The sequence below is a fragment of the Gadus morhua genome, chromosome 22 (genome assembly GCF_902167405.1).
Source record: "Gadus morhua chromosome 22, gadMor3.0, whole genome shotgun sequence".
In the NCBI taxonomy this organism is placed as follows: domain Eukaryota; kingdom Metazoa; phylum Chordata; class Actinopteri; order Gadiformes; family Gadidae; genus Gadus; species Gadus morhua.
Genome location: NC_044069.1, coordinates 23492270 through 23519918, shown reverse-complemented (window position 1 = coordinate 23519918; position 27649 = coordinate 23492270). Strand labels below are relative to the sequence as shown.

The following is a 27649-nucleotide window of genomic DNA, read 5'->3' as shown; positions in this document are numbered from 1 at the left end:
CAAAGGTTCACGCATTCATTCATTCACACAAGGTTTATTGAGAACTATGATGACTGATTACTGATTACTGATATAACCATTTTCGAATCAAGCAATTTATTTTTGTATGATGACAATTACAAACCATAGTTGATTATTATTACTGTTGGAGGCTGTGACAATGCCTCCCCCATAACTGATACTGCACTTTTTCTTTGTTTCATGTTTCATCGTACCTGGGAGATCCAGGAGACACGGACACTTGTTGAGTCCTTGGGATGAGTCCTTGAACTGAACTGTGTCTCAGTGTTTGTCCTGACGCCCTACTACAAACTTTCATCCTCATCCCCCATCACACCTGCGGTGGCCATCAACTGGAAAAGAACTCTGTTGCAACTGCTACTCAAAACCAACTGAGTCATGTCTGTGATGTTGTTGTGCCAAGCAGAGGGAGGTTTGTTATTTTCTTTATTATAGTGGCCTACACCTGGTTTACTTGTGATTTGAATTTACTTTTCTATTGCCTTTTAGGCTTTCTTTCATTGATTTAGTTAATTGTTAATGGTTTACCAGTAGATACACTGAATTCTCATTTTTTGGGTGATCTTTAAACTACGTTTAGTATGATCAAGAGGGAGGAATGTAGAATGTTGGTGTATTTTAGTGTCTCTCTTTTGTTCACATTTCTAGTCTAGGAACAGGCCAGGGCCTCTCATACTGATACAAGGTGTTATCCCCAACATTCTGCCATTGTTATGTCTCAACAAGGTTGAACCGACCTGGTCCTCTGGGACATAGCTAGGGCCACATACCTTATCAAGGCTGAGAGTGCGTCTGTTTACGTGTTATTCATGTATCCCCTTTTTGTATAATACTCGCCCCAACCCTTTGGTTCGACGAGAAGAGGGTTAGACAGCCAAGGAACAAGTCATCGACCACCGGGTCCACTATAGATTATTCAACCCAAGTCTGTATCTCGCTGTATTCCTGGAAAATAAACCATCTATTCAACCCTCTAATCCAACCTGTCAAGCTGCTTTGATTTTGACTTCAAGAATTACTACTACGACTGAAAATACACAACGCAGAGTCTGTCTGAACAGTTTAGAAATAAGCTGAAATCTAACAAGAGCCACACCGCAACTCACTTCCGCCTGTACCTTCCACTGTTAGCTGCATGCCAATCAATGAATGTACAGAAAGAGAAAAGTCCTGGAAGGCATTGCTATCTCCGAATCTGACAGTTGGTGAATGAAGGATGCTAGCTATTTCACTTTGGATCAACTGCCGCGGCTGGCTATACTTTGCCTTAAGGGCACCAAGAGCAGATGTGTAGGGAGTTGAGGCATGCATATATGACTTCGCTAGCTTGTAAGCACTGGGCAGCCTCAGGTAGTCCATTAGAACCTGGTACTTGTATTGTTCAGAGAGGTGAGCGTGGATATCTAACAGGTTCTCCAACGCCATATTAAGCAGAACAAAGTCACTTTCATTTCCACTCTCGAAATAAGGCAGTCTTGGCTTTGGGATGCCAAAAGCAGTGGCCACGAACAGCTCCATGATACTAGCTCCTCTGATGCCTGTTCAGTGGGCTTAAGCAAGGAAAGAGGTGTGGCTTTCTCAGGAACTGGATCTGAGGGTCTTTGACTCTTGGCAGGACGAGGTGCGGTCCGTACTAAATGGTGGAATGACGGAGGTGAGGGAGCTGCATGCTCTAGATTGGACGTCTGGACTACTGGGTGGCTCCCTTGAGCTGGAGCTCCCTGCTCGGAGAACAGGTCGACAGGTTCTCCCTTGAGCTCATGGAACACGGAGCCAACTATTGAGATGGGTTATGAACACTAGGCATAGCTTGTGAAGCAGGTGGATGCTCTGTGGTCACTTCTCCGGTGAATGATGTTATTAGCCGAGCCTCTTCCAATTCTCTCCTTAGACTCTCCTTAGCCATCGCTGTAGAGTAAGAGATCAGGTCAACCTCTCTCGCCCCTTCAAGGCTGCTTGTGCTTGCCTGCCCAGTTCTTGAGCCCTGTCATCTAGGGCTTGTTCTTCCCGGATCTGACTTTGGATCTCTTGCAGTTCTCCAAGTTTCCTCCTCTCATGACCTCTCATGGCTGCCCCCCCTAAAGGGGTGAGCTCCACCTGGTGACTCTTGCGTGAGCTTCGGGAACTTCCACTGGCATAATTGTAAGGATAAGAGGAGGCCATCTTTGACCTTGGCAATGACTGACATTTCTCCCTCTTGCCTCTAGATCAGTCGGGTCTCAGCCCTCCCTCTGAGGGTGGAGCTGGTTGTTGAGCTGATTGCTCCTCGGACGCCGATTCGGGCCGGGCATAATTGTGGGTGATTTTTTCTTCCTCTCCCTCTCCCTCCTCGGCTGCTGTATCTTCCTCCTCTTCAGGCTGTGGATCTGGGTGTTCCAGGTTAATGCTGGTGCAGCAGCAGTTGTAGTAGGAGATGGGTCAGCTGCTTGGCTATGATGAGGGAGGCTTTTGGGTTTACTGGAGATGCTCCCATCAGGAGCCAGGGAGCCATAGCGGTCAGGTTTGCGCCTCTCTCGGTGAGGTCTGGATGAATTGTCACTGGGTTCGGCTGGGAGAGCCCTCTCATCCAACTCTTTTTTGTCTGGTGACTCCATACCAATGCCTGCCATGGTGTCCCTCACTCAGCCTCCTGCTCGAAGGACCATTGTAGGAACTGTTGGTAGGTTGATATAAATGGTGAAAATTATTATTCAGATGGAGTGAGGTTTGGCGAGCAGGCAGTGTCTCGGTCAGAAGAGGTAGGGGTGATGAATAAGAGCAGAGAGGAGGCAGGGTTTCATGCAGCACAATTTGGTTTATTTCAGAGGCAGAACGTGTGTCCAGCGCCCTACGTGCCCAGGAAGCCCGTGCAGGACATAATTGGCCAGCTCACTCGCCAGACCGCTCCGGCACCGCTTCCGACCCCGGAAGTAACGCCGACTTTCCCCATGCCGCTTATCGGAGCGGGCAGTAAGTTGGCTCCCCCAGCGTGATACACCGGAGAGCTGGAGCAAAGCAGGATATTTTTTATTGACTGTTCAATTCATTTTGAATTAAATCCTCATGCGTTTCCCACAGACCGGTCCAAAGTAGCGTTTATGATTTCTCACCTGACCGGGAGAGCTAAGACTTGGGCTGCCGCTCCAACCCGTGTGGTTGGAGCGGTTACTTGGCCTATAGAGACTGAGGTAAAGCGAGCGAATGGTTGTGCTCCGGCACCTAGTGGGTGCCCCGCTAACCGTCTGTTTGTCCCCATCGAGCTGCGCCCACAGGTGATCCACTGGGCTCACACCTCGCGGCTTTCATGTCACCCGGGAGTCAAGAGAACGGTGTTCGCCATCTCCCGGCGGTTCTGGTGGCCATCCATGAAGGTGGGGGTCAGGGATTACATAGAGGCATGTGCGGTCTGTGCCAAGACTTCTTTCGGGGCTCGCATGGGGCTCTTACAACCGCTGCCCATCCCCTCCAGACCTTGGTCCAACATCTCACTCAACTTCGTCACGGGTCTCCCGGCTTCTCAAGGCAACACCGGTGGATAGGTTCTCCAAGATGGTCAGATTTATTGCTCTGCCCAAACTGCCGTCTGCCAAAGAGACGGCAGAAGTCATGATGGACCAGGTCTTCAAGATCCATGTCTTCCCCAAAGACATAGTCTCTGACCGGGGGCCCAAATTCGTGTCACGATTCTGGAGGGAGTTTTGCCGGCTCATCGATGCCACGGCCAGCCTGACCTCAGGCTACCAATCGGAAGCCAACGGCCAGGCCAAGCGCCTTAACCAACAATTGGAAACCGGTCTCCTCTGTGTGGTTTTCCAGAACTCCTCAACATGGAGCAAGCACCTGATCTGGGTAGAGTATGCGCACAACTCGTTACCCACTTCTGCCACAGGGTTTTCACCATTTCACTGTGTTTACTGTTATCAACCGCCAGTATATACGCTGTCGACGCATCTCGATAGCCGCCCGCCAGGTCCTGATTCGACAGGGGGACCGGGTTAAGAGAGCGGCCGACCGCAGGAGACGGCCGGCTCCAGACTATCAGCCAGGACAGAGAGTGTGGTTGTCAGCCAAGGACTTACATCTCAAGGTCCCATCGAAGAAGCTTGCGCCACGCTTCGTGGGTCCATTCCCCGTCACCAGGAAGGTCGGGCCCGCTACTGTACGCCTTCGCCCGCCTCGGTCCCTTCGTGTCCACCCAACGTTTCACGTAAGTCAGGTGAAACCGGTCAGGGAGAGTCCGATGGTTCCGGCCACCACGTCCCCATCACCGCCTGAAGTGATTGTGTAGACCGGGGGCCCGGTCTAAAAGGTCAAGCGGCTATTGGCAGTACGCAACCGGGGCCGGGGCAGGTAGTACCTGGTCGACTGGGAGGGTTACGGACCCGAGGAGCGCCAATGGGTGCCGTCCCGACACATCATGGACCCTAGCCTCATCACCGACTTCCACCGGGACCACCCTGAACGGCCTGGGCCCTGTCAGCCCTAGAGGGGGGGGTACTGTCACACCGCGGTCACTTGCCCTTCCTCCTGTGTCACCGGTCTGGTGACATCTGAGTCCTCTTTCAAGAGCCCGCCTGACACTTCTTATTTTTGTTTACTTGATGCTTTGTCTTGCATCAATCTCACTCATCATTGTTTGGTTAATTGAAGACGCACACAGGATACATGAGCATGCTGGTGGCGAGTGCTAAGTAAGAGCTAAAGTGTGCACAAACAATTTATAGGCTCCACCACTCCCCCAACAGGTGAGGTGGGCGTGGTCAAGTGGCAGGTGGCAAAGGTATGGTTAGGACGGCATATTCAACACATTCATTGTGTCAAAGATAAAAAATGGAAGGGGAAGGAAATTAAATGGAATGAGTCTTTTCACACCAAAATTAAATATGATGATAAGTTAGGAAAACCTCATTTATATTCAGAAATTACTTTCCCTGAATGCGGTTTTGACGATGGATTTTGATGTTGTCGAGCGTGCGTATGTGTGTGTGTGTGGGGGGGGGGGGGGGGGGGGGGATGAGCGCGCCAGTTTTGCCTCTGAATGTAATGGGGCGGGAAGATTGTCTCCCTCTGTCTCAGAGAGGGGGGGGGGGTGAAGAAAGAGAGAGCGAGAAAGGGCGAGATGGAGAGAGAGCGAGAGGGAGAGAGATGGAGAGAGGGCGTGAGAGAACAGTGTGTGTAAACCTTTGAGTGCGCAGGAGTGTATAGGTACCATAGACAGCACCAGCCATCACACGTTGCTCTCTCTCAACACGGATCAAGTTTCAACAAACCTCACAACGAGCGCTTTACCTTTAAAAAGATTCCCAAGTTCCGTCTCTGGGCGCCGGTTTTCACTTACGGTATTTATTTAATGTTGTAGTGGAAACTCTCCACGGTAAACCGAAGGAGTTATGGATTAGATAGACGCTGTGTTTGCACGAAAAGAGGAAGCGGATCCCCGCTCTAAACATAGTCTCACTGGTCTCCTCGTGTGGAGAAATGCCCGGGCAAGATGTGCTCCAGCCGCAAGATCCTGTGGAGCCTGCTGCTGCTGTCGGTTGTGGAGGTGGGCCTGGGCGTGGCCAGCATCGTCCTGGGGGCCGTGGGTATCAGCTGGATACGAGACGAGCACAAGCCGCAGCAGGGCGACGCGTCGCCGGTTTGGAGCGGACTCTGTGTACGTTACCTTGGTGATAATATGATATATAATATCATATTCATCATATAATATCATATAATATAAGAGTTGAAAAAAGATATATAGAGATTTCAAGTTGAAAAAAAGTTATAAAATATGCTTGCTTCCGTTTCTATTAATTGTAATAGTCATTAAGGGGGGCAATTTTAAAACACATAAATAACTATGCACAACTGAATCTTAATTATTCCAAATGCTATTTTAATTTGTATATATATTTCTATGCCGACATATGATTGAGTTTGGGCAACATATGATTTAGATGTCTTATATTTATGTATGTATTTTATGAATATTCACGTATAAGGACAACAGTGTGTTAACACATTGTAGACTACCTGGCTAAGCTGTTATTTCTCACTTCTAATCCACTTGTTTCTAGTTCCTGGTGTGTGGGGTATGTGGGATGCTGTGTGCCCGAAAGAGAACTGGTCTTATCGTGAGTAAAACCCCTGGAGGAGAACGCTTGATTAACTGTGTGATCCCTTTGGTCTCAAGATGGTAAATTGGCTCTTGTTCTTGTCAGTCCATCAGTCTAACCACATCTTAGTTCTAAATCTATATCTCATGTCTATCATCGACACTCTCAGTCATTGACTAGTGCTTCAGATGCTGTACGCAGGAGTAAAGCCATCCAGATCGGCTCTCAAGGTTAAAGCTGATTTAGATTTTCAGATTATTTTTTGTGGTCCGATGATGGCTTTTTTTCATGTTTGCACTCTGACCTCCGACCTGCTCCCATAGTGTCTCAGTGACATGCTATAAACCCACTGCGCGTCTGTGTTTGCGAGTGCATGTTTCCACGCACACGTCTGTCCTCCACCGCGTACTGAGCGTCCTGAGCTCAGTCATCAGAGGAAACCAGAGGAGACAAGCAGTCACCTCTCCTCCTCTGTCTGTACCTTACACACACACACACACACACACACACACACACACACACACACACAGACACACACATGCACACACTGCGATTCTGTTTCTGTCTCATTTCTGTCTCTCTTCGTACGCCCTCTGTCTTGCTTCTCGTGACCAGCCCTGAGCAAGCATATCGCTCCTGCTCTCTCTCTCCGTCTCTCTCTCTCGCCCTGCTCTATCTCTCACCCTTTCTCCATCTATCTCTCTACCTCACTTTCTCTCTCCCTTACAGTGATGACTAAAAATAACGCTAGTGTCATGTGAAAGTAGTTTATACAACTTTCCAACTGAGATCTGCCCATAATACTAGCATGAAGGAGTGATTTGAGCTAAATGTTTAAGTACTTTCCGAAAAAAGTCAGCCCAGCACCACCGTCATCTGATATCTAACACTTCTTGTCATTTTGGTTTAGTAATGTCTCTCTGGTTAGGGCCCAACAGTTCAGCAGTTTATAATTTCAGACAGAACCCCATCAGAAGAAGTGTATTAAAATGAAAAAAAACAACTTTACATTTTGATTTAAATCTTGTCCCTCTGCACTTCCACTCCCTTTGCCTTTCTCTGTCTTTGTCTCTCCCTGCCAGACTGAGTTTTAAGGATGGATCGATACCGTGTGATTTGCTGTAACAGTAACATTATCCCACCTGTCACTGTTTCATTCCCCTCTTCCTCTCTCTCTCTCTCTCTCTCTCTCTCTCTCTCTCTCTCTCTCTCTCTCTCTCTCTCTCTCTCTCTCTCTCTCTCTCTCTCTCTTCCTTTCTCTCTCTCTATATCGCTCTCTTTCTCTTTCTGTTTCTCTCCATCTTTCCTCATTAACCTTTTCATCAATCAGTTTCAATTCAGCGATCTTCATTCTCACCTCACTTTATCTCCCTCTCTCTCTCTCTCTCTCTCTCTCTCTCTCTCTCTCTCTCTCTCTCTCTCTCTCTCTCTCTCTAGCTCAGTCTTGCCCTCTTGCTCCCTTGTTCATTTTCAACTCTATCCGTCCTCCAATCTATTTTATCTGCTGTCTCTGTGTGGGGGAATGATTCCATTAGCTTGCCTTGTGTTCACACTTTCCAATACATCTTCCCTGAAGCTGTCAGCTGTCAGTAATATGTGTGTGTTATTGTGGGTAAGTTTGTGTGTGTGTGTGTGTGTGTGTGTGTGTGTGTGTGTGTGTGTGTGTGTGTGTGTGTGTGTGTGTGTGTGTGTGTGTGTGTGTTTTAGTGTGTTGGTGGTGAGTGAAAGCAAACCTGCCCTTAAAAAAAGGGCAGGTTTAAAAAAAAGCAAGTACACACGCACTCCACCATTGGTTTGTAGAAGGCTTTAATAAATATTGCGATACATCATAAGGTACATTATGCAGTAAATTAGATTAAAAAGAGTAACCTGGTCACACAGACACACACTCACAGACTGTGTGTGCAACAAGCACATCACTGCCAGTGCAATATCTCTAGAGTAGTGGCATTTAAAGTGATCCAATTTTCTAATAGAGAATATGATTTGTTTAGCACTAAGGCATATGAGTCATTGAAGTGGCCGGTTCAGAAGCAGGAGAGTAATAACATTCAAATCATTCTTGGTTTGTAAATCACTCAATTCACACAATCACACAATTTGTGACACACACACCAAGGATATGTTGTCATGAACCCTCTCTCCTGTCCTCTCCTTCTCTCCGTTTGTTGAGTCTGGCTCCGTCTGTTGGTGAAACGCATTTTAACCAAACTAACTGAGGTAGTTGTATTTGTTGTGATGATCACTGCGGTTCAAATAAATCACATCAACTGGCAGATACAAAATAAACAATCTTTATGTCTGTTTGCCTGCACGTCTGTCCGTCTCTCTGTCTCTCTGTCTGTCTGTGTCCATTGGCCGATATGTCTGTCTGCTCATCTGTCTGTCTGTCTTCTGTCTGTGTCCATCGGCCTGTTTGTCTATGTTTATCGGTCTGTCTGTCTGTCTGTCTGTCTGTCTGTCTGTCTGTCTGTCTGTCTGTCTGTCTGTCTGTCTATCTCTATATTGGTCTGTGTCTATTGGCCGGTTTTTCTCAGTCCATCTGTCTGTTGGTCTTTCAATCGGCCCATCTGCCCATCTGCCTATCCCTCTGTACATCTTTCCGTCCACAAATCTGTCATTCTTTTCCCCTTTCTGTCTTTCTGTTTGTCCATCCGTCTTCCCACCTGTCTGTCCACCTGTCTGTCTCTACCCTTCCCCAGATGATTGTGTTTTCCGCCTGCTGTATCTGCGGTCTGATCGGGGGGATCCTCAACTTCCAGTTTGTGCGTGCGCTGAGCAAGAGGCCGGACACCGCCATGCACTCGGTCCATCTGGCGGCCATGACGCTGGCCTGTCTAGGTACCCGGAGACACCAGTGAACCCCCACGCCACACGCCACAGGCCACAGGCCACAGGCCACAGGCTGCGTGCCAGCTGTAATGATCTCAGGGGAGAGGTAGTTGACCCAAATGCACCACACAGGGTAGGCAGGAGAAGATTGACGGTACAGAGGAATTTATTGAGAATCCGAGGGGCTGGAGAATGGTGGGAATCCGGTACGGGTCCAGCTGAGTCCTGACAGAGGGGCTGAGGAGCATGGAACTAGGGAACAAGGAAAGACAGGTTAGGCAGGTAGGTCAGGATAATTCTTAGAAAGAAGGATTTTACAGATGGGCTAAGGAGCTATACAAACTGTTCAGAGTCTATTACGAACTGGCGAAGAGTGGCTTGAAAACCGGAGTGGATATACTGCTTTGGGATGAGAAGATGAACCACAGATGTGAAGCAAGAACAGCTGCAGATGATGTACCGGGGAGGAATCTGCAGGCGCACCCCCCAGCACCCACAGACCGACAGAGAGAGCAGCGGAGAACCCTAACAGAGGGGAGAGATGCGGAGGGCCCGACACCAGCGATGATGAGAGAAGACGTTAAAGAGAGAGACCGGAGCAATGCATAGGGGGCTGTCAGGAGGAGGGGAGGGAGAGGAGGGTAACTGGTAGCCGGTCCCGCTGTCAGTTTGGTGAATGACGTGCGTGCCGTCGAGCGACCGCTTACGAGGGCTGTACTGACAGCCGCCGACACACACGAAATCCTGTTCACCTCCCAAAGACATGTCCTTGTTAAGTTTAGATTGCTTCCAAACACAAAATCCATCATTCCTCTGGAAAATTCTATTCATGAATGAAGGAATGAAATGAATACTACTGAATCTCTGTTGGGGCTCCTCCATTCCGGACGCTGTGTCTTCTGTCTGTCTGTCCTGCAGGCATCTCCTCCTGCACGCTGTCCGCCTGGCTGACCTGCCGGCTCGCCAGCTCGGAGCAGCAGAGGATGTTCCTGGAGAGAGAGCACTCTTTGCACCACTCCCACGAGATGGCCGAGAAGGTACGGCAGACATGGCAGCATAATTGATAAGTATAATACAAAACTGATGATGAAAAAAAACACATGTTAACAGTGTGTAAACAGAGATGATAGGGTAAGCAAATGGCACTGTGTTTTTCTCTGATTGGCTGGGTGGCAGGAATTATTGTCAGTGATAGTACAAATATGAAACTGATAATGATGCAACTGTGTATGTGTGTGTATGTGTGTGTGTGTGTGTGTGTGTGTGTGTGTGTGTGTGTGTGTGTGTGTGTGTCTGCCCCCCATAATAGGAGATCCTAGAGAACTCCAGTAACGGCATTCCCCAGATTTCTTACAACGGAAACAGCAGTACATCACTATAACGACCAGGCGCTCCGGACAGCATCTCTTGGAAGGGGTTTCGCTCAGGCCCGATGAAACAAATACAACATGGTGCGCAATTTGGGCTGTACTTGCGTTCAGCGCCATCCATGGACCTGTCTGGATTGACTACTTGTGTACACTCTGCAGAGAGGAGAGAGTGTGTCGGTGATCAGCTTTGGTCTTCCTCATTGGAAGTGAGGCAGAACATGTTAGAGACATTTCTATTCAATGATAATCGAGTATAGAGCTTGCCCTCGAATGCCCGGAGCAATGTAACAGCTCAAATAGCTTCCATGTTATTTGCTAAGGGCAGTGTGGAAACTAGCTGGAAACTAATATTGCTCAAAATAGCACCAAACCTCTGCAGTAGCATGACCAGGGTCCCTGCATATAAAACAAAGCATTATCAACTTAGTTTGTGTACCGGGAGGTTATTAAAAAATACTATATTCCAAGTCTGTGCCTTACCGGTAGGTTCATGTTTCCAGGAAGTCCACTAAAGTAGATTACCGGCTACTGTAAATAATATAATAGAGGCGGCAACAAATTTAACTTAACAATATCCCCTCTTGATACTTGGCTGTTTTAAAAATGTTGGCGCCTCTATTATATTATTATTGGATTTCCTTGAACCATGGACCTACCGGCAAGGCACATGGAAAACAATCTTCTTTAATAAACTCCTTCTATGCTGATCTACTTTTTGATGCTTCGTTTTATGTGTAGAGACCCCTACTCATGCTACTGCAGAGGTTTGGGGCTATTTTGAGCAAAATTAGTGGTTAAAATGTCGATTTGGAAGTGTTCACACTGCCCTTAGCCAATAACATGGAAGCCATTGGGGTTGTTACATTGCTCCGGGCATTCGCAGGCACACTCTGTACTCGATTATCAATGAAGAAAAGTGTCTGGCGGGCTTATTTCATGGGTTTCATGCCGAAAAAGACTCTGGGTTAATTTTTCATCGGAATACACTTTAAGGCTTGGCAGGTACTGCATGAACATATCAAAAGTGTGCGTTTGACGTGACACACGACCAATGGCCGCTATTTTTACTGATACTTCAGGTGAGGAACGTCTGCGTGACGGAACCTATGATTTCGTCTATTCAGCAGGAAGAACTACGTCGATAATATCCAATCGTACCGTACGCCTCAGAGGAAATAGCACAAACACGGCATGCTGTTGTTTATTTTTTATCAAGAGCTACCGTTGTTTTCTGTACCTGTTCTTCGTCTATTTCTCTCTCTCTCTGTCTCTCTGTCTGTCTCTCTCTCTCTCTCTCTCTCTCTCTCTCTCTCTCTCTCTCTCTCTCTCTCTCTCTCTCTCTCTCTCTCTCTCTCTCTCTCTCTCTGTCAATCTGTCTCTCTATCTCTCTCTGTGTCTCTCTATCGCTCTCTCTCTCCCTCTGTCTCTTTCTATATCTCCCTCGGTCTTCCTTATTATGAATGCAGATTCCTGGTACAGCCAGCAGTATAGCATTGTTGTGGATACATATATCAAGTGAAAATAGAACAATTCGTAATTTACATTGCTGCTTGTATTTAACTGGTCAATATCCGTACACCAAAGATATTTTTCTATAAGCTTCTTATAAAAACTGAAATAAATGTAACACTGTTAATGCACCTTGCTTATGTTGCTGTTTGTCAGGCTTGATCAAGAGATGATGTACAAGACATATGCACGTCCTCGCACACACACACACACACACACACACACACACACACGTGCACACACATGCACACAAACACACACATTACTAGAAATATCAACTTCAAGCCCTATTTGAAGAAAACTATGGAAGCCATTACAAATATTTATGACGCAACAATTCCAATCCGTTATTCAAATGCTTACAATAACCACCAGGTCCATTCTGCATCATAAATAAAAGAATGATATTGATACATAGTGAATATATATAGACAATAGAAAAATAATTCGCCACAAATCATTCCACCGGATACAAGACCTCCTACAAATATAGGCTTAAAGGCCGTTTCATACACACACTTGCACACACACATGCAAAAACAGGCAGATTGTCTTTTTAATCATTTAGGTTTTGGACTTATTGCTTTCTCTTCACATATAAAGTAACCTGATAGCGGTAAGCTAACCTCATATAATGATATACCGTACAACAGCACTGACCACATCAAAGCTGTTGAATAGCCCAAAATGATCCTTGCTTACTTCGGAGAGGACTCAAAACTGATGTGTGTGCTTGTGTGTGTGTGTTTGTGTGTCTGTGCACACTCGTTTTGCTTTGGGATCTCTGCAGTACACTCCAATAGGAGCTATCGCTGACGAAGGGGCCACGTCACTCTCTATCACAAGGACCACAACATACATGCCAAGAGAATCTGCAACTGCTGCTTGTGAATGTGTGTGTGTGTGTGTGTGTGTGTGTGTGTGTGTGTGTGTGTGTGTGTGTGTCTTTAAGAGAATAGCGAACTGGTGCATGATAAAAAGTAGCTCAATAGATTGGGGAAACCGCCCAATCTGGCAACACTGCTGAACGTCCTCACGCTCCAGCGTCAACGTAAATCAACTGAAAATTAAAGCCGGTATGTACGGAAGAGGATTAGGGACAGACATAATAAAATAATTAAGTTATGACTTTATTCTCAGAATACAGAGATTAATGTCCGAATTCTGACTTTAATCTCAGAATTCTGATTTTAAACTCAGATTTCTGACATTAATCTCAGTATTCTGAGAAAAAAGTCAGAATTCTGAAATTAAAGTCAGAACTACGGGTAGGCCTACCTGTAAGGACTAACCTCTTTGGGAGAGACACTTTACTTTATGCAGTAGGAGGAAGAAGAAGAAGAAGCCATTTCGTGTAGAGTTAAAGGTGAGTGAAACTCTCACTCACCTTTTATATCTTTGGTATCAGAATTCTGACTTTTTTCTCAGAATTCTGAGATTAAAGTCAGATTTCTGAGATAAATGTCAGGATTCTGAGTTTAAAGTCAGAATACTGACATTATTCTCAGAATTCTGACATTATTGTCAGAATTCTGACATTATTCTCAGAATTCTGATTTAAAAGTCAGAATTCTCAAAGTCAGAATTCTCAATTCTCAGAATTCTCAGAATTCTGTGTGGACCTAATCCCCTGTGTGGACCTAATCCTCTTCTGTAGGTATGAAATTAAAACTGTGATTCAGAATAAAGTTTAAATGATATCGAAATTCATATTATTGAAATGGTTTGAACGAAGATAAACGGTAGAAATTTGATTTAGTTATTACGACTTAAACAGTACAGTATTTTAAAAGTAGAATATCTTAAAAAGTATAAAATATTTAAAAAAAAAACGGAAAAGAAGCGCGCGATTCCAAGCTATTCTGAACATTTGAAGATTAGAATGGAGTCTCTATAGTTAAAAATGTAGGAAGGAGATAGGTTCCAAAGTTTGTAGAGAATAAGAAAGAAAGAAAGAAAGAAAGAAAGAAAGAAAGAAAGAAAGAAAGAAAGAAAGAAAGAAAGAAAGAAAGAAAGAAACTTATGAAGAACAATACTTAAGCGCTGCATGCAGCACTCACCTTATAAATAAGCAGAAGAAGAAGCAAGCAGAATATGAGGGGGGCAAGCAGAATATGACTCCATAAACTAATCTTGGTTGGCAGAACTAATTGGTTATTAGGGGTGGGAAAAATAATCGATTCTTCGATGCATCGCAATTCTCTCTAGAACGATTCCCTCTAGATGCAGATAAAATAATAATAGTTGGAATTTTAATAAAAATAATGATAATAATTTGTTCGCCTGCTGCAACATTCTGTTCGCCAGAGAGGGATTTTTGTAATTTTACAAATATTTCATTTATCTTCAGTGTGTATTCGCCAATCTGATACGTCTTGACATGATTGCGATTCAGGCTACGCATAGCATGCACGCAAACTCACAGCCAGACACAAGAACTCCTTCTAATTCAAGAGCAGCTTTTTCTTAATGACATAGAAAAGAAAGATTTGAAATAAAATAAAACTGAACCCTATTTTTTTACCTGCTTCCATATTGTGTTGTGATGCAAGCTGCAATGATTATTGCATTGTTCATATAAAGTCATATTTGTGACAAAAGCTTTTTCTCTAATAAAATATTAGATAAGGTAATTCATCTGCTGATGTCTTTAATGATCATCACAAAAGTAGGAGGTGATTAGCAAACTTAGAGTAGCAAACTCAGATGTACTGTATATAAATATTTTTGGAAAATCACGCATGGAAATGTACATAAAATAAATTGTTGCATCAAGATGCATCGATAATCGTTCCTAACCCTATTGGTTAGGTGGCTACATGATGACCGTTTCTGTCATTTCACTTACAATGAAAGATATTGGCAAACGGTTATCACAACGAAAATACATTGAAGTTGCTTTGTAAGGGCTGGAATAGACTTGCTAACAACGCATCTGCCTACAGGGCTGCCATATGTATTCTGTGATCTTGTTTGTTGCGTAGATCGTACACATCGTTGCAAGGTAACACGACTCGTCCGCAAGCAGAATTGACCAGAGTAGCCAGAGCAAGAAGATAGATCTACGTCAGACACACAGCCTTCAGCACTTTCAACCAGTTTCACATCAAAAAATAAAAGATAGACTGAGAAATGATCACACTCGCTGTGGTTTTAAGGTAAAATGTCTCCATCAGGATCATCAGGATAGAGTCATAAGAATATGAGCCAAGTTTGGTTCGGATACATGAAAGCCTTGCAAGGATATGAGCTCACTTCCTGTGTGCAGGGTGCAGGAGATGCTGGCCATGGCCGAGTGCATGGAGAGCATCGTCACCCACCACCGGACATCACCCTCGGCCCCGGAGGCCCCTTAGGAGACGCCCAAGAAGAAGAGGAAGAAGTGAGACAAGCAGCATGCGGTGCAGATGGAGGGTGATGTCAGGCAGGAGCCAGACGAGGACGGAGAATTCAGCAGGGCGGTGAAGCAGGAGAGGGAGCAGGAGGAGGAGGAGTGGACGGCGACGGAGCCACGGACAGTCCCCCTGCATCTGAGAAAAAGAAGAAGAAGAAAAAGGACGAGGGTCCGAAGGATGAGGGGCAGGAGCATGCAGTGACGGTGCCGGAGCAACACGGCAGCGACTCCAGCGGTTACCTTAGCGACAAGCCCAGCAGGAAGAGGAGGCTGGAGATGGCTGTTGAAATGATTCCCTGTCCCAGAGAGGATCCCCAGAGTCTCAGGTCAAAGAAAAAGAGGAAATCGGACCCCTAGCAGTTAGCTTGAAATGTTCTTGAAAAGAAAATCTATAAATGAAGGCGGGATGCCGGCTATACTGATGAGAATTGGGTCATTTTGGTGTGCCCATGTCTTGTATCAATAGTGGATTGGACACAGTTGACAGGCCTTGTCCTACACACTATACGTGGAGATGAGGCCTGATCTGAAAGATAGAATCTGTTTTTACCACCAGAATGTATATTTCTCTTAAATCTCGTAAAGGGGGCGCAAGTTTACACTCAGACTCAAGCTTGAATTCCTGTTATCGCATTCCTAGTAGTAACTGCTGGATATGTTTATCAAAGGGGACATATTATACCACCAGGTGTGAGTGTGATTAGCCTTACAAGTCGTTTCGAAAATCTGCCCCGCATGACATCACTAGTGGGAGTCAGAGTAGCCAGAGCAAGAAGATAGATCTACGTCAGACACACAACCTTCAACAAGTTTCACATCACAAAATAAAAGATAGACTGAGAAGTGATCACACTCGCTGTGGTTTTAATGCCCCCCTAGAGGTCAAATGTCACCATCAGGATCATCAGGATAGAGTCATAAGACTATGAGCCAAGTTTGGTTTGGATACATGAAGAGAGAAGAGCTCACTTCCTGTTTGACGTCCCTCTGAGGTTAAAGGTCACCAAACTGTTTGGGTGTCTCCAGAATGAGTCATGAGTCTATGTACCAAGTTTGGCTATGATATGTTAAAGAGTTGCTGAGAAATTGGCTTATCTCCTGTTTGGCGGGTTCGCCCTCAAGTTTGATTGGCTATCACGGCAAAACTGTTTTGAATTGAAAAAGCTGCTTGACGCATTTGTTCAGTTTGGGCTGAAGATCATATCGGGCAAGTTTCATGAAGATTGTACAGAATTTGTGCTGTCTGGATATGTAGTATTGATTTGGACAACTTTCAACATGGCAGCCAAATTCTGATGTTTCCATGAAAAATAATTTATTAGCTATATGAAGAGGTCTGACAGGATCCCCAGACATTTCAAAAAATATAAATATACTAATTTGAAGAGGGAGGATTTAAAGCACATCGTCATTAATGACAGCGCAACCTAGAGGCCAAAGTTCACCAAATGTTCTACCTATAAGCCGTTTTTACACATTTTTGCCGCATTTGTAGAATCTCCTGAAATAGGCTACAAATGCGGCAAAAATTTGTGAAAATGGCTTATAGGTAGAAAGTTTATATGCTTGCTTCATAATGTAAGGAGGAAATGATTACGCTTGCTTCATTACTTAATAGGTGAACCAAAATGTTATACGTTGTAACATTATAGGCAAAATGTTATTATATTATGCCCTCAGAAATGTGTTACATTATTGACTGGGGTGTCCACATTATTGCTATTGATTTAATTACAACTAGAGGTTGAGTGCGCGCAATGCGCGAGCGGAAACTCTATAAAAATCCATCGAATTTATTCTGAGTTCAGCAACTATTAATTGTCATATGACCTGCTTCCAGACGGGGGCGCCACAACAAAATGTAAATGTTTCGAGAAGCGTGTTGCTTCTTCAAAACGGAAATCGTTGCTCGTTGATCTCCCTCTTTTAGGAACAGCATGGCTGATGTCAAGCATGGAACAGAAACGCCAAAACATCTCATAATGTCCAGTGAACTGCCCCCGGGTGGTCCAGCGACACTGAACAAACTCCCCAGTATTATTGCTGGAGGTCCAGCGTCAGGCCAGGGGTTTATTCCCACGTTTGCCGACGCTTGCAAACTGGTGTCGGCGCCGTACTCGTGTCTGGTTCTAGACACGCACAGGAGACGCATCGGCCTGGCGCCCATGTACATAAAGAGGAAGAGGACGGGCATACAGGAGGAGCTGGACACTGAGCTGCTGAAGTACTCCGAGAAGTAAGCTGTTTGCTGATTAATGTTGACATAGCAGACCTAGCTGCAGGCAGGGTAGTTCTGATAACGTCGACCATTCAACCCAACAGTGAGCGCCGATTCTCTCTTCCTGTGTCTGCGTTCGGCTGTCTGTTGAGAACAAGTTGTTTACTTCTACCCGAGCGAATGACGTGCTCTCTCCTTTATTACTCGTTTAATTTAGATTGAAAGGGGTTCCTTTGGCATATGACCACATTTCGATCCTGGGCGCCCAGGGAGACATCTGTGACGATAACGGCTACATCCACATGGACATAGCTGCCAGCTTTGTGGTTTTCAACCCCGAACCAGGACAGAAGCTGCTGGTGAGTATCTGACATATGATTCACAGGCATAACGTTATAGATCATGGTAGCAGTCTTATTACTACTATGCTTTTCTGGTCCGCTGTCGCAACCCGAACCACTCTGCCTGGACTTGGAAATTAATGTTTCACTTTCACAGAAGAACGCGTAGTCTAAAGGCTCGCATTGAGATTCAGGTGAAAACGGCCAGGATAAAAAGCAGATGCTTGGCCCCATCTGTACATACTTCTCACAACGGGTCATAATATATAAGCCCATGTTTGCAAGCCATTAAAAGCCCTGCTTCTTTTTTGGGACATACATTTTTTAACCTTGGATCAACCAAGATTATCCATGAGTGTATATATACACAATGATTATTTTATCCCCTCTTTACTGCATTTAAATGTATGTCTATGTTGTATATCTCTTCTGCACAGGGCATAGTCAATAAACTGGGGGCAAGCCATGTTGGCTGCCTGGTGCATGGCTGCTTCAACGCCAGCATCCCCAAACCTAACCTGATCTCCGTGGATACCTGGCGAGAGATGGGGCCGAGGATAGGAGCAGGCCTGGAGTTTGAGGTGAACCAGATAGACGCCGACCAAGTAGGCGTGTTACTGATCCGAGGACGGCTAGAGCGGACCAAGTGAGTGGGGGGGAGATGGGCAGGTTGCGTCATTGTTACCCTACATCTTCCCGATGTCTAAATAATAAGTGAGTGGTTGCTATTATAGTTTTAGCTTCTACAACAAATGCAAGTTAATTGACCGTAGAATTGCGCCTTCGTTGTCGATGTCATCTGAACCTTGTCATTAAAACCACATTGCCAGCTCATTTATATAATTTCACGCTATTCGAATTGTCAGCAAAGTCCAAATAACAGTAAATTGTGAAGATTACGGCTCAACAGCTTGTATATAACAATATAATACCCATATAAGAAGATCCCCCCCTCCTTGTATTAGATGGTCTGTTTAAAAATACATTATTAAGATGTTGACTTCAGGTAGGGCCATCTTGTATATATAATGTAAATGTGTTGTAAGTGCAGGTTCTCTAAAGTAATGTTTTTCGCTCATGAGAACATTGCATTTGGTTTGGTACCATCGGCTGATGTCCAAGTATCGGTCTGTCTGTAGGCCTACAGCTATTTGGGGTTTACATTTTATTTTTTTTGCCTGCTGCAACATTCTGTTCGCCAGAGAGGGATAATTTCTGTAATTTTAAAATTATTGAATTTATCTGCAGTGTGTATTGGCCAATCTGATTTGTCTAGACATGATTGCGATTCAGCCTACCCATAGCATGCGCGCAAACTCACAGCCAAACACAAGAACTCCTTCTAATTCAAGAGCAGCTTTTCCTTTAATGACATAGAAAAGAAAGATAGAAAGAAAATATAACTGAAACCTATTTTTTACATGCTTCCATATTGTGTTATAATGCAAGCTGCATTGATTATTGCATTGTTCATAGAAAGTCATATTTGAGACAAAAGCTTTCTCTCTTATGAAATATTAGATAAGTTAATTCATCTGTTGATGTCTTTAATGATCATCACAAAAGTAGGAAATGATTAGCAAACTCTGAGTAGCAAACCTAGATGTATATATATATTTTTGAAACTCACATGGAAATGTACATAAAAAAAATTGTTGCATCTATAATCACTTCAGAAATCGAATCGTTGACCTCATAATCGGAATCGAATCGTGAGGTGCCAGTAGATTCCCACCCCTAACAGATATTATATATAACTTTTTCCCCAATGAGGGCAATTCAAGATCCTTAGCTGCTATAATCTAGAGTTTCAAAGAACAGTTGGAGTTGTGACCGCTGTGTTACTGAAGGGAAGAATAGGGGGGGAGCTCATTGAACATGTACCTCAATATGGCTGCTGACGAGTTGTGTGGTCGCTCCAGGGTTCAGGAGATGCTGGCCATGGCCGAGTGCATGGAGTGCATCGTCACCGACCACCAGACGTCGCCCTCGGCCCCGGAGGCCCCTGAGGAGACGCCCAAGAAAAAGAAGAAGAAGCGAGACAAGCAGCATGCGGTGCTGACGGAGGGTGATGTCAGGCAGGAGCCCGACGAGGACGGTGAGGTCAGCAGGGCGGTGAAGCAGGAGAGGGAGCAGGAGGAGGAGTTGACGGCCCCGCGAGGAGGCGACCAACACTTGGACGGAGCCACGGACAGTCCCCCTACATCTGAGAAAAAGAAGAAGAAGAAGAAGAAGAAAAAGGATGAGGGTCCGAAGGACGAGGGGCAGGAGCAGGCAGTGACGGTGCCGGAGCAACACGGCAGCGACTCCAGCGGTTACCTTAGCGACAAGCCCAGCAGGAAGAGGAGGCTGGAGATGGCTGTTGAAATAATTCCCTGTCCCAGAGAGGATCCCCAGAGGCCCAAGTCAAAGAAAAAGAGGAAATCGGACGCCTAGCAGTTAGCTTGAAATGTTCTTGAAAAGAAAATCTATAAATGAAGGCGGGATGCCGGCTATACCGATGAGAATTGGGTCATTTTGGTGTGCCCATGTCTTGTATCAATAGTGGATTGGACACAGTTGACAGGCCTTGTGCTACATACTATAAATGGAGAAGAGGCCTGATCTGAAAGATGGAATCTGTTTTTACCACCAGAATGTGTAGTTCTCTTAAAACTCCTTAAGGGGGTGCAAGTTTACACTCAGACTCAAGCTTGAGTTCCTGTTATCGCATTCCTGGTAGTATCTGCCAGAAATGTTTATTAAAGGGGACATATTATACCACCAGGCGTGAGTGTGATTAACCATACAAGCCGTTTTGAAAATCTGCCCCCATCTGACATCACTAGTGGGCGTGGCCATCTAGATCTGTGCTCGATAGATGAGCAACGTTTACTTCAGTCCACTGGATAGACTGGTAGACTGATCTATCCAGCAGAGATCTAGGTGGACACGCCCACTAGTGATGTCATATGGGGCAGATTTTCAAAACAGCTTGTAAGGCTAATCACACTCGCACCTGGTGGTATTGTATGTCCCCTTAAAAGTCCATGAGGATTGTTCAAGAAAAGCAATAATTCCTCCTCTCCTTAACATCTGTCGAGTGGGCACCAAATATCCCCAATGTGTGACCTGCCCCCCCTGCTCAACGGTGTTACCTTGGTATGAGATGAAAGGGACATTGGGATTTCTTATACGCAAAATAAATCATTTTCAGCTGTCGCATGTCATAGTCTGGAAAATAAAATGATTACCAATTTTTCATGTGAAGAAAACGGCACAAAGTAGTTAATAAAGAGTTTTATTTTGACTCTTTGAATATCTAATATTATATTGGCTCCTTTTGGTGGGAAATTTAATTCTCTGTTAATAGTGCAAATCCTTTCCAGCCAACATCTTCAGTTGGCCTGGGGTGTAAAGCAGGGGAATAGCGTTGTTTGCGTATAACATCTCCATTAACCCCCCCACACGCACACACACACCCCTTCTGGGGGGGTTCCTATCGGGTGTGATGTTGTGAGAGTGTTGTTGCCACTGATATCAGCCATGCTCTTAAGAGTAGTCAGATAAGAGACCCCTATTAATGTCTGAATCCTCTTTAAGCCACTCACACCCCTTTATGTGTGTTTTACTAATTCATTCTAGTATTACATGTTGGGGTGAGGCATAAGTGTCTTCCTCTCAATGCAATGATTTCCTGTTTTATAATCAGGTAAAAATGTGCTTGATCTACAAGTATAATGTGCTATACCTGGGAAATACAAAACTTGTTTAGACTAGTTACTTAAATCCTTACTATTTTAAAATGGAGTTACTGAAACTCGTTGCACGTCAAGAGCTACTCTCGACCGTCCCCCAACTGAACACAGTGTCCCCAATATCTCAAAACAAAATGACGTCATCTCTTCTTCCTGAGGATGACATGTCCCTTCATGACCCCCCCCCCCCCCCCACACACACACACACACACACACACTATTCATCCTTCTCACCCACTCATTCAACTGATGGTTTTCTCCCAACCATGGTGCACCTGTACCTCCCCCAACCTCCCCACCCACCCAATTCCCTTTCCATCGAACATCATTTATCTTGTCAGCTCTTCCTACGACTCCCTCTTCTCTCCCGCCCCCCTTATCCCCACTCCTGTTTTTCCTCAGCGCCCCGACCCCTGATTTATAGTGGCCCGTGTGTAGTTCACACGCATTCCACCGCTGACACCCCCCTGCCACTGCACCCTCATATCTGGCCTCGGTCATCTGTCTTCATGGGGGGGGGGGGGGGGGGGGGTGTTGACAATGGGGAGAAAGTCTTTAAATGTTTTATTTTCATTGAGCGACCTAGATTACCCTTTTCTACGTCTCTCCAGTGTATCCCTCGTCCCCTGTCTCTCTGTGGTCATCCTCTGGCGTTGTTTTTAATAGAGTGTGTGTGCGTATGTGTGTTGTTGTGCGTGCAGGTTTGGCTGTGCGTCTATCTCCTGTGTCAGAATTTCCAGGCCTGGCAGCTCCAACATGAAAGGAGCAGTGTGGTCTTTATGAGAACAAACGGCACCCTGCCCTGGCTCAGGACTCACGCACACACACAGTTACACTCACAGTTACACGCCTGCTGATGTGCTTCCTCAAACACACCCCTGCTCCCCCAGTCCGCCCTGACCGAGGGTCTCAGGCCCGGGGTCACACAGGCCTCTAGCCAGGCCTCCCTAACCTCTTTAACCAGGCCTGCCTAACCTCTCTAACCAGGCCTCCCTAACATCTTTAACCAGGCCCCTCTAACCTCTCTAACCAGGCCTCCCTAACCTCTCTAACCAGGCCTCTCTAACCTCTTTAGCCAGGCCTTCCTAACCTCTCCAACCCGGCCTCTCTAACCTAAACCAGGCCTCCCTAACCTCTCCAACCAGGCCTCTCTAACCTAAACCAGGCCTCCCTAACCTCTCCAACCAGGCCTCCCAAACTTCTTTAACCAGGCCTCTCTAACCTCTCTAACCAGGCCTCCCTAACCTCTCTAACCAGGCCTCCCTAACCTCTCTAACCAGGCCTCTTTAACCTGGCCTCTCTAACCTAAACCAGGCCTCCCTAACCTCTCTAACCAGGCCTCTCTAACCAGGCCTCTTTAACCTGGCCTCTCTAACCTAAACCAGGCCTCTCTAACAAGGCCTCTTTAACCAGGCCTCCCTAACCTCTCCAACCAGGCCTCTCTAACCAGGCCTAATTAGTCCTGTGGTCGCTTGCTCCTCTGCCCAGACCCCAAATGGCAGCGGTTCGTAAAGTCTTAAGTGTTCCACCAGTCAGAGTGTTGCCCATTTATCCTCCACCACGGCCCAGGCAAGACTCTGGGCGTATGTCAAAGCACTCCTCTCCACTCGGCCCACTGACATCCGTGAAATCCCTTTATGGACGTATTTCAGAGGCGTTTCTTGGGAGGATTCTTTTGGCACCACTGCCGTGCATCTCTGTTTTCATGATTGGTTTTAGCTTCAGGTATTTGCCTCTACTTGGGTGTTTTTATGTGTGTGTTTTTGTGTGTCCCCATTCCCACCGGTTGCAAAGACGACACACACACGCACACACACACACGCACGCACACACACACACACACACACACACACACACACACAACAAACACGGTAACCCCCTTTAGACAAACATCTCTCACAGCGTACACTGGAGGTGTATCGTTAGTGCATTGCCATGGCACCCATAACCATCCTTGTTACCACAAGTACATCTTGGAAAGTTACTCATGTATGGAATATATTGTTTTGACTGGACTAAAAGACTATTGTTGAATTTGAGAATGTTGATCCTTTGGGAACCTTTTGTATTGGTTAGGTATTGTTTGTGCGTCTACCAGATCTAGTGGACATATCCACCAGTGGTGAGGCATGTTTGAGATGGATCCTGGACTAAGCAGCAGGAGAGCATGGTCAACATGTTCAGCAGCTAAATGTGGGAATGAAATGTATACAGCTGTACTCCACTGCACAGCAGACAGCTTGTTCCTGTTTTCCTCATTCAGCGTTTGTTTATGCCTGTTTTTGTGTTTATATGTGTAGGCTTGTGTTCCCTCTTAAAGGGGATGAGATCATCCAGTTAAATCCTAAAGATTAAGCCTCAATTTCTCTTTCTTCCTAACATGCATTCTTCTCCTTATTCAGGATTGAACAGTGAATAGAATTCACTGTTATCACCTCCTTCAATCCACAGGTAAAGGGTCTGCCTTCAGTTGGGGTTTGTGTCAGGATTGCACGTTTGTGTGTGTGTGTGTGTGTGTGTGTGTGTGTGTGTGTGTGTGTGTGTGTGTGTGTGTGTGTGTGTGTGTGTGTGTGTGTGTGTGTGTGTGTGTGTGTGTGTGTGTGTGTGTGTGTGTGAGAGAGAGAGAGAGAGAGGCTAGTGGGATTGATATGGCAAAGTGTAATCAGGAGTTACTGGGAGTCTGTTCAGTGTCTAGACGTCTGTCGTCTGACCAAATGGTCACTCCTTCGCTCATAAACACTGAGAAACACACACGGGCCAAAGAAACTGCAAAGCCAACATTTAAACCAGAACATAGTGTAGAACGTTGCACTTTATTTCACTGTTATGAATATTAGTACACAAGTCATTAGATAAACGCCAGGGGGAAAAGGTAAAGTGGGTATTGGAGGAATCGGGGTGAAAGTTAAGAGTTACACAAGTGGACCTAATGATTTATTGTGGAAAGATTCAGCAATGGGTGTAAAAAAAACTATTAATGAGGAGGGTCATGTGGAACAGAGGAGACGTCATACGCCCACACACATACACAAGCACACAAAGGCCAACGCACACACACACCACACCAGATTATCAGACATTCAGTCGCAGCCTCCTCAAACCACAAAAATATAAATAAGCAGAGAGAAATGGTTTGGCTCGGGAAAAAAATTATGTCATCCTGAAGTAGTGTAGCATGGCGGAACAATACCCAGAACACACAATACTTTACGATATTTTCAGACAGCCCTTGGCGTGGAGGTGAGGGAGCGAGCAGGGTGGAAATTGGGAGGGGGGAGGGGGAGTGAGGAAAGAGGGCCGTAGGTGGGTGGGCCCCGAGGCAGCGCTGATGACTGTGTACATGAAACACATACAACACTGATTGCTGGAAAGGAGACTCAAAAGAGGCAGGGGGTGGGTCGGGGTGAATTGTCCTGATTTGCCCGGCAACCACGAAACACTGAACAAGGCTACATCAAGTGTTTGTTGAAGTCTTCCTCCAGCTGTTCTAGAGCGTGTGTCCATCTCCCCAACATAACACACATGGGCAGGGTAATGCAGTGGTTGGGGTGTTCGGCGCCCAGCCAGGGCCGGCCCAAGCCTTTGGGGGCCCTCAGCAGAATTTTATTCAAGCCTTTTTGGGCCCCCCTTCCAACCACTGTGGAGTCAACTGTGCTTGATGATCATTGACACAACGGCACACCATGGCCCAATCTCAATGTCCGGACTCACAGACTCACAGAATTTATTGCGCGTTCTCGCAAAATTATTAAGGCTTTAGGGCTGTCCCAATGTCGAATTCCAAAGGGCGTGAGGGTTTGAGTCCACACTTACCGAGCCCTTTCCATGAGTCTGTATCAGTGCAGACTTCACCTAAGGGAATTACCCACAGTTCAAAGCGTTGTGACGTTTACCGCGGAGACCATAGGGAAATCCGAAGTTAGGAAGGTAAACAACAAGACGATGCTACTGTCTGTGGCGAAGTCACGTCCCTTTCGTTAGAGCCCATGGGACCTATGAGATCAAAAAATATGAATGGGTTTCAATGGAGAGAAAGTAATTATTTTCTGGTCACAGTCTTTATATGCCCCGGATTACACATATGTTGTTTTTGGATTTAAATTATAATTTTTCCTGCAAAGAAAACTAAACATTTTCGTGAAGAAGTTTGATAATGTTACGTTTTTTCCAAGGGGAGGATAAAAGCATTAAAAGAGGTGAAAACCATTATAAGTTGGGCCATGTGGAGAGTTTCAGTTATGCCGATGGGGAGATTGTCGGTCTTGTCCACGCCAGTCGCAGGGAGCGGGATGGCACATACAAGACATGTAGTCTTTCTCATTGTGTTTTCTCTGCAGCCTTTAACTGAATAATTGCACAATAAACGGTCAAACTCTTGACATGAAAAATTATCATTTAAATCCACAAACAACATGTCTTATCCAGGTCATATAAAGACTGGGACCAGAAGATAATTACTTTCTCTCTATTGAAACCCATACATATTTTTTGATCTCATAGGTCCCATGGGCTCTACCGGATGCGCGACCGGATAGGAATTTCTGCCTTTTTTTAGTGAGCCGGATCATTTGGATCAGCTCACCAGCAAGAGCCGGCTCTTTTGGCTCCCAAACGGCTCTTCATATTACTACTTATAATTCAGCCAAATGTAGCCCGTTCTGACTTATGATAAGTATGTGTAGGCCAATAATCGCCTTAATTATTCAATACATTCTTTATACTGAAGTATTCAAAGTAAAAATGATGTTTTCTAATATCAATAAATTGCTGTAGCCGATTGTTTTCATTGCATTAACAAAAAAATTAGAATACCCAAACCGGCATGTCCCAAACTTCTTTGTCATTAAACGTTGTCAAGGTAGCATGTGCTCTCATGAAGTGCTCCCATATATACCTATCTGAGGCCATGTGGCCTCACACACTCGCTCACTTAGCACCTGAGATCAATTAAGTCACTTTGTATACTTGAAGAAAATACTTTTGTTTTGAGAAAAGTATTTTTCTCAAAATATGTGACCTGGGCCCAACTACTGGATTGGGCCCATGTCACATTATAAATTGCATTGATACAGGAATGGATGTGAACTACTGTTCCCCTGGGCAAATATGCATGAAGACACCCCTCCTCCAATTTGTGCAAAAGTGGGTGTAAATAGGGGAGTGGGGCAGGTCTGGGGGTGCTCCCCCAGAAAACTTTGAATTTGGTAGATTTCCTGTATGCTGGTGCATCTCTAGGGGATAACCAGCTGGAGATTGGCAATACCTTCATTCATTCAGATTCATAGCCTATAACCTGACTGAACAGTTATAGCACTGGGTTTAGTTGCCCCCAAACCATAAGCCTACTCTAAAGGCCTAGCCTATATTTCCGATTCAAAGTAAAGTCCATAAATGAGTACATACATTCAGGGTTCCACACAGACATTGTGGCAGAAGCAGAATTTCATGATTTAGAGGGCTTTAAGATATATCACATCATATATCCTGTGATATTTACCTGAGAGGCCCCATTCAGACATCAACCCATAATAACCCATTTTGTATGATCAAAGAGACCTATTAAGACATATCACATTTGGTATTTGATCTGGGTCCCCATTGAGAGAGTAAGGAACTCCTGTATTAATATAGTTGTTATTTACCCCAAACCAGTATATTTTTAGCCTCAGAGGGGTGCTTAAAAAAATCAAAGAAAAGTCACCAAAAAAAACAACACACAAACCCACCACTAAACCACCGCCCAACGCCGCCCTGGTGACGCCTCCCACTAAACTATCGCCTAACGCCGCCCTGGTGACGCCTCCCACTAAACCACCGCCCAACGCCGCCCTGGTGACGCCTCCCATTAAAGCTAATCAAAGCGTTTGACACTAAACCAGTCCCTCCAGAAAAATGCAGCGTTTTTTTGTGATTGTTGCGATGAATTTGCGGGAACTTGCCAAAATTGCGGGAACTTGCGGAAAAATGCGGGAACTTGCTTTTCGATGACGTTCACGTCGCGTAATTACGTCACTCTATAACGTTCCCATGGCAACAGGGGGAAATGGCTGCTCTTGTGTGAAGTAAACGCAAATTCAGCTTTTCGATGACGTTCACGTCGCGTAATTACGTCACTCTATAACGTTCCCATGGCAACAGGGGGAAATGGCT

At 45.4% G+C, this 27649-nt stretch overlaps 2 protein-coding genes and 1 long non-coding RNA gene across 5 annotated transcripts; 2 read left to right on the top strand and 1 right to left on the bottom strand.

Moving 5' to 3' along the window:
- The first annotated feature begins 5180 nt into the window (after nt 1-5180).
- On the top strand, nt 5181-10357 carry tmem196 (transmembrane protein 196). Of its 3 annotated transcripts, none has more exons than XM_030348206.1 (5): nt 5181-5638; nt 6060-6116; nt 8801-8939; nt 9849-9967; nt 10240-10357. In XM_030348206.1, the coding sequence occupies exons 1-5, from the start codon at nt 5492-5494 to the stop codon at nt 10309-10311; spliced, it is 534 nt and encodes a 177-aa protein (XP_030204066.1). In that variant the 5' UTR covers nt 5181-5491; the 3' UTR covers nt 10312-10357. The 3 variants fall into 3 exon arrangements, with proteins under 3 accessions (XP_030204066.1, XP_030204065.1, XP_030204067.1); XM_030348205.1 differs by having other exon boundaries at nt 5181-5656; XM_030348207.1 differs by lacking the exon at nt 10240-10357 and having other exon boundaries at nt 5181-5656; nt 9849-9994.
- Nucleotides 8553-10425, bottom strand: LOC115536386 (uncharacterized). Its single transcript, XR_003974673.1, has 3 exons — nt 10285-10425; nt 9295-9919; nt 8553-9182 (listed from the first exon to the last, which is right to left on the bottom strand). It is a non-coding gene; the product is annotated as an uncharacterized LOC115536386 (long non-coding RNA).
- A 6676-nt stretch (nt 10426-17101) lies between these two features.
- On the top strand, nt 17102-20259 carry polr1f (RNA polymerase I subunit F). The gene is made up of 4 exons (XM_030347619.1): nt 17102-17439; nt 17639-17780; nt 18200-18408; nt 19685-20259. Exons 1-4 carry the CDS (start codon nt 17141-17143, stop codon nt 20196-20198), a joined length of 1164 nt encoding a protein of 387 aa, XP_030203479.1. The 5' UTR covers nt 17102-17140; the 3' UTR covers nt 20199-20259.
- Nucleotides 20260-27649: the final 7390 nt, after the last annotated feature.